At 34.7% G+C, this 7,456-nt stretch overlaps 1 protein-coding gene across 1 annotated transcript; it reads right to left on the bottom strand.

Moving 5' to 3' along the window:
• Nucleotides 1-1,992: 1,992 nt before the first annotated feature.
• On the bottom strand, nt 1,993-3,288 carry LOC143227217 (uncharacterized). Its single transcript, XM_076458705.1, has 2 exons — nt 3,202-3,288; nt 1,993-2,812 (listed from the first exon to the last, which is right to left on the bottom strand). Exon 2 carries the CDS (start codon nt 2,796-2,798, stop codon nt 2,127-2,129), a length of 672 nt encoding a protein of 223 aa, XP_076314820.1. The 5' UTR covers nt 2,799-2,812; nt 3,202-3,288; the 3' UTR covers nt 1,993-2,126.
• Between the last annotated feature and the right edge of the window lie 4,168 nt (nt 3,289-7,456).

The raw sequence follows: 7,456 nt of genomic DNA, 5'->3' as shown, positions 1-7,456 counted from the left end.
CATAGTTTAAATTTAGAATGATAAAGTATCCGATTTGTCAACAAATATGGGTGTTTATATAACTTTAAAAAATTACCTCTTTAATTTGTTGTCATTTATTTTTTACCTCCGACACCAATGGTGGACAGGGTTTTTTTTTCATCCCTATGTGTGTGTGTGTATTTTTCAGCAATATTTCTCAAAAACAGCTGAATGGATTTGAAGACAATCTGGTGTACATTTGGACTATGACCAAACTTAGAAATGATTAGTTTTGGAAGGTGAAGGTCACAAAAAACTACCTGTTAACATGTGGCCCAATTTTTCAAACTGTTGTTGCTCTATAACTTAATAAAAATAAACAGACTTTTATGAAACTTGGTGGACATATGTAGAATATTATTCCTCATTGTCCTACCGCAAATAGTCCATGTCCGTTGGAACGTCGGATGATTTTCGTATTATATGAGAGCCACATATTATCAATGCTACATGGTAAAAGCGTGCATTCTACTAAGTGTCATTCTATTTATTTATTATATTTTAAATGCCTTTCAAAATGTTATTGTGTTATTTGATCTTTTCTTCCAATATATTATGTTATTCTTAATATAGAATACCGTCAAGGGAACCATTAACTTTCTCTCATCTGAGTTATTCGCAGAACTAAGTGGTTCAACTAGAACATTACATTACTTTCTTGGGAGAAAGGTTGTTGTAAAGTAGAACACAACATATAGATATAGTAAATCAATGATGTCTCCAAAATAACAGATTCCTTATGTTGTATTGAGAGTGTTCATCAGTCACCTGAGAGAAACAGTATCATTTCTCAGAAAATGTCATATTTTAAAACCATTTAGGCAATGGACTATCTACATTGTGAACATCGCATTGATCAGACATCAAATATTAGTATCATAAACCTTAACACTTAAGTAACTAAGAGGCTCTTACAGTTTTGATAATTTATAATAAAGAGATGAAGAATATCTGTGAAACTATAACTTATTTGAACGAAAAAATATTCATAAAATGCAGTTTTAATCATGTAGTGCATAATTATTCCAATTCCCGTAATCCTGCATAAAATATTTGCATTTCAAAGAATACGATAATTTGATAAATAATTAAGACGAACTAATATGAAAAAATTAATAGAAAGCTCGGCAGTAGTACAGAGATGTCTATAGACTCGTATTACTATACACTGGATTTCGACACTCAATGTGGCCAGAGTACAGATAACCCTTTGGGTAGCTTCGTGATTCCTAACAAACAACAACTTAATAGAAAGTAAATGATTCCCTACAGAACAGAAATAAACTTAGAAATGTTTGTTGAATCCTATTTCAGAACAGTCTCTTCAGCTAGTGCCGTTGTGTTATTTTGACCTAAACATCCAGGTCAGAGTCCTCTTTAGTTCAGGTATAGCTATTCTTAGTTTTGGGAAGTACCTAGCCAGCAGCACTCGTCGTCACAGAAACTTCGTCCAGTTCTATATGAACCAAATAACAGGATTCACTGCCACCCATGGCTGAAAGTACAGAGCATCAACAGCCCAGCATACAAGTTACTAAACCATGGCCAGCTTAATCTCCAGATGACATGTGAGACGAAACCGAAAATGGTGGGTAAATTAATCTTATAGAAAGTATGTAAACTGGATGCCTCGTCAGTGTGTAACAACAGATATGGCATTTATTTTGTCATACAAAAGTTATAGAAGTCTAAACTTTAAATGAGGTAAATATTCAGGGTTTGCTACTTAGTTGTTGAGAAAGCTAGAGTTACCATTTAATTAGCAAATTTCCACATGTAGATCGTGACTAGAGAATAATATCTTTGTTGGAAAAGTCTAACTTTAGCTGCTTCACGTTTAACGCTATTGCTGTATTACAGGATTTTAGCGTTGTATGTAAAGTTGGAATTAAAGTAACCTATATAAAAAAAACTCTACAAATGAATATACATATACAATATATATAAATGTGTATACTTTAGAGGGCATTTAACAGTCGTTTATTTGTCTTAACAACATATGAAATTGAACTTCATGAAAAAAACTATCTCAACAAAAAAGTGATCTTTTTAAAAATATATTTTACATACATGTATTCCTATACACAGTATTCAATACAAATGCTTTAAACCCAGGCCTCATCGGGAAGATCACCAGGCCAGGCTTGAACGGGAAAATTTTCAGGCCAGGCTTGAACGGGAAAATTTTCAGGCCAGGCTTCAACAGGAAAATCTTCAGGCCAGGATTCAACAGGAAAATTTTCAGGCCAAGTTTCAACAGGGATGGGTAAAGGAAATGGCCCAACTGGAGCTGTTCCAGGAAATGCTCCAACAGGCGTTGGTAACGGCAGCCCAATTGGAGCTTTTGCAGGCAATGCTCCAACAGGGAATTTCGCAGGTAAGCCATTTAAAACAGCAGACACAGGAAAAGATTTAGCGGCTACTGCTGGAAATCCAGATAACTTTCCTTTTGCATATCCTGCTGCGAAGCCTTTTCCAGCTGCTACTCCCCCAAATGCGGCTTTAGCGAGCACTGGTCCAGCCAAGAGAGGTTTCAGGGGTGACGTTGCTAAGGTAGCTAGTCCAAGTCCTTTGAGAGATTTTGCAGGAAGCCCCAAACCTAAAATAACTGGTGCTGTTAATGCAGCAGTAGTTCCAAGTTTCGCCCCAACGAAGGCAGGAACACCAATTGCTGCACCTTTAAGAACCTTCTTTAGAAGCCCGGTACTAAGAACGCCCTCTGTCAGAAGGACTATGTAGAACAGTGTTGCATACCGCTTGAGAAAGACGAGCTTCATATTTTCTTCGTTTTCTAAAATTAAAAAATAACGAATACAGTTGTTTGTACAAAAAAAAAAGGTTGATAAATTCCTATATTAAATTACAAGAGCAAATTATATTTTGAAAATCTGCCTATGTATATCTGTGCTGTATCTAGTAAACATTCACAAAGAAGCGATACAATAAGCTAGCTCCTTTATAAATGAAGGAAACACTATGGAGAAGTAAGCCAAGTTTCAGAAACAGTGTATGTTTGATATTGCTGTGACACATGTTCTAATATCTTATGAAACCAAAACTATAACATAAATTTGCGTTAAAATATAACAATGCATATGTAATATAATATATGAGAATGGTGTTGTATTCGTACAAGAACAAAGTGGAAAGCCTGATTTAGAAACAACAGAAACAACTTACCACTGTGTAGTCTATTCTTCTAATGTACGAACTTCTACACACAGGTCTGAAGAGCCGCGTTTTATATGAGCTACAAGGAAGTAAAATGACCTCCTGACCTAACTATTTCTTGGTCAAGATGAAAGGTGGGCTAATTTCATTAAAGGCTTGAGTTTGTGAATCTTAGACACAGTAGTCACAGAAACAATATATAAATATAGGTCTGAATCAGGAAAGTGAAACGAGTTAATATAGAATCAATAATTATGTCCTTATAAGCAGAAAAGACTATTTATTTTTTCAATAAACATTTATATACTTTATATGAATGAAATATAACGAAAAACATTAATGTTTGTAAGAATATTCAGAATAAATAAAACCTTTACCACGTGGTCCACAACTTGTGTATATAGTAAACTGTCATCATATCCTACATACACCAACAAATGTGAATAGTTTTGTCCATATATTGCACAGTTTAGTTCATGTGGTATACAAGGTATATATCTATACGTATGTATACTACGTAATAATTCTTTACATATACGCAAGGTGTGTGTACAGTTTTCTCCATCTAATGCTTATATAATGCAGTATATAATCCTATTAGAATACAAGATATATATATATATTTATTTATTTATTCATGTATAATAAATAATTATTTTTTACATATGTATATATAAGGTACGTATTCAGTTTTGTTCATATACAGCACGGTTTCATCCATGTGGTATACAAAATATATGTCTATACTAGCGACTCGTGAGCCCATGGCCCACATTTACAGGGCTGCTATGATGCAAATTTAATACTTGAACTACCATTATGTACTTTTTCATGTTAATTATCATTGCCGCTGTAAAGCAAACTTACTTTCTTTAAGCAAGTTTGAAATAGTAATTAGTGGGCCTTTTTATTTATCTGCCCTCATGCAAACAAGTGCCAAATTTGTGATCCGCTTTCGGAGAATCACCATAGAAATGTTTTCCCGAAATATCTGGGGTTCTCTAAAGAGTTTGGTAAAATGCTTTACTTTTGTGCAAACTTCTGGGCCGAGACGATTCGTTTGGCACCATTTAGGAGTTGGTAAATCCGGCAACTTAGGAAACGGGGTTTGGGGGATATCTTCATGTCCCTCAAGGGACGAAGTGAAATATTTTATTTTTGTGCAATCGTGAGACCGGGGCGATTGGCTTGGCATACTATTTGAAACTGTGTGAGACTAGCGGTTTGGAAGGAGTTACATAGAACCCACAAGCATACTATGGATCTTATTATATAGATTTGTATATAATACATAATTATTGTCTACATATAGAGGGTATGTATACAGTTTTGTCTATATGCTACACAACTTAACCCACTGTAGTATATAATACATAGTATATTATATGTTTGAAATATGCACACAGTACGTATAGTAACTAGAAGAGTAAGTTGTAAGGTGTAAAAGGTCAGCAACGATTCTCGTGACACAACGGTATATAAAAATATATATAGAAATAAAAACTTAACGGTTTCTTGTTATTACTCAAATGCATATAAGTTAACTCTAACTTTAACACCTAAAAAAGTACGATACATACAAACTAGATGATAACACTAAAATTCCAAGTTCAATATCAGCAATAGATACAGTACAGATAGCCCATTGTGCCGCTATGAACTAAAAGAAACAAATCCAAAAGATGAGTGGAATGTAACTAAGTTTGACTGACTGTCTAAATGGACGATAAATTAACGCTTTGATTAATTAATAAATGTTGCTATTAAAATTCCACTTTACTTTTTATTTCCAGAAATGCTAAAACGTTAAAATAGTTATTATTGTTGTTTTGAAATAAGCACAAAGCTATACAATGAGCTATCTGTGCTCTACTCACCCCGGGTATTGAAACCCGGTTTTTAGCGTTGTAAGTCTGCAGACATATCGCTGAGCCACTGGGAAGCATTAAAATAGTCAAAGAAAAACATGCAAGATATCTTGCTGCTGTAAATTTTTATACCCTATTGTTATTACTGTAAGATAAATGATAAAATAAGAGTTGTATTGGTTATGGTTTTGTGCGTAATTTATAAACTGAGGTTATTATTTCCCGTAATACTGAAAAGGTTAACACAGTGGTAACTTCTTTTTAATGTACATGTCATTTATGTAAAGCAAAAACTTGTGCATTATTATCTACCTTTTTGTTATGTCCCGGATACATCTTTCTCAAAAGTGTCTCTCTGTTCGAAGTTTGTTTGAGACATTTGAGACAGCAAAAAAAACTGCTACCTTTTATGTACAAAAGCACGCTATTCGTTACGAATTTTATATTAGATTAATTACCTTTATTCGCTCGGCCTGGCCAGGTGGTTAAGGCACTCGACTCGTAATTTAAGGATCGTGAGTTCGAATCCCCGTCCCACCAAACATGCTCACCCTTACAGCCGTGGTAAAAGAGTAGCCCACGAGTTGGCTATGGATGGTGATGACTAGCTGCTTTCCCTCTAGTCTCACACTGTTAAATTAGGGATGGCTATCGTAGATAGCCCTCATGTAGCTTTGCGCGAAATTAAAAAACGAACAATAATTACTTTTTTTTTAGTTTCTAATCGAAATATTTATTACTTTCATTAAATATTGTTAAGAAACGACTATTAATGTTTACAGTTTGCACACATTGTCTGGCCACAATCCGTAAAAAATGTATTAATAAGTTTCTATTTTTCTGTGTATACTGAATAAAACTCTTTTAAAGCAACTAATATTTACAGTTACTCCTGTTTAAAGTGTTATCTAGAAATGCGGTTTCAATATAACTGAAAACGTAAAATTCTTTCAAGTGAACTGAAAGCAGAATTTGTATATAGCTTTTGTTTATTTAATAGTTTATTTCACTTTTACAAAATAATCTTATTCTTAAAAGAAATATGCCTAATTACATCGTCTATACTTAGTATTATTCGTTTTGGTATTCTTGACGTGCTATGTCTCACTGATTTTAGTTGCTATGGTATCAATTACGTAATTTGTGCCAAAGCAGAGTTCCTTACTTCTTCTGTTGTTGTCCCGAGTTGCTGTTCTTGCCGATACGCTTCTATTTTGAGGAGTAAATTTTTAGACTTCAAGATTCAGAGTATATTTCACTGTTCTTTACAGACACAAGACTCAAGTTGTATTTGTTTGTTTGTTTGTTTTAATTTCGCGCAAAGCTACTCGAGGGCTTATCTGTGCTAGCCGTCCCTAATTTAGCAGTGTAAGACTAGAGGGAAGGCAGCTAGTCATCACCACCCAACGTCAACTCTTGGGCTACTCTTTTACCAACAAATAGTGGGATTGACCGTCACATTATAACGCTCCCACGGCTGAAAGGGCGAGCATGTTTGGCGCGACGGGGATGCGAACCCGCGACCCTCAGATTACGAGTCGCACGCCTTAACACGCTTGGCCATGCCGGGCCACTCAAGTTGTGTTTGCAAATAACAAACATTTAATTGGGCAAAAACGGAAGTTGCAAAACAAAAGTAATACAACAACACAAGGGCGGTTGATCGTGTGGGTCTCAAAGTAAAAGTGTGGGACTGACGAGGACCACAATGAAGGCTTTAATAAAGAGCCTGCTCTCGTTTGTTTGTGTTCTCTCCCTCCTAAATTAAACTAAATCATAAATAAAACAATGGATGCAAAATAACCTCTATGTTAAATTGATAATTACTATTAAACAAAGTATCCTCAATCTCTAAACTCCAAATGACATTTGAATTTCACTAAACTTATTTCATTCTAAGGTTTACCCCCCAGTGACACAGTGGTATGTCTGCGGATTTATACTGCTGAAAATTAGGTTTCAAAACCCGTGATGAGCAAAGCACAGATTGCCCTTTGTATAGCTTTGTGCTTAATAACAAACAACAAGTCTAATGTTTAAATTCCTTCAAGAATGGAAGCATATAGAAGTTTATAGAATAAACATTATACATTCCATCAACTTACGGAAAGCATAAAGAAAACTGTAATACTTTCCGTGAAAATGAAAGCTAAACAGTGAACTGAAAGATACGCTGTCTCGTGACATGAAAAAGGGGAAGGATACACTAAAAACTACAAGTTTACTTTCTCATGTTAAGAAAGTTAAGTACAACTGAAACTACAAACAAAATCTGTTGAGAGCTCTAAGAGCTCTTGAAAAAGTCAAATAAACTCGGCAGAAACCTCTGCTGAACACTCAGAGATGAAAATACACAAATAAATCTGCAGCTATATCTGATTCGTTAATAAGAATAA

This window comes from Tachypleus tridentatus, chromosome 9 (assembly GCF_004210375.1).
Source record: "Tachypleus tridentatus isolate NWPU-2018 chromosome 9, ASM421037v1, whole genome shotgun sequence".
Taxonomy (NCBI): domain Eukaryota; kingdom Metazoa; phylum Arthropoda; class Merostomata; order Xiphosura; family Limulidae; genus Tachypleus; species Tachypleus tridentatus.
The sequence above is the reverse complement of the archived record's forward strand: the minus strand, read 5'-3'. Positions and strand labels throughout refer to the sequence as shown.

Bases quoted from the DNA above. Each gene is read 5' to 3' on its own strand.
- LOC143227217 (XM_076458705.1), bottom strand. From the start codon at position 2,798: ATGAAGCTCGTCTTTCTCAAGCGGTATGCAACACTGTTCTACATAGTC.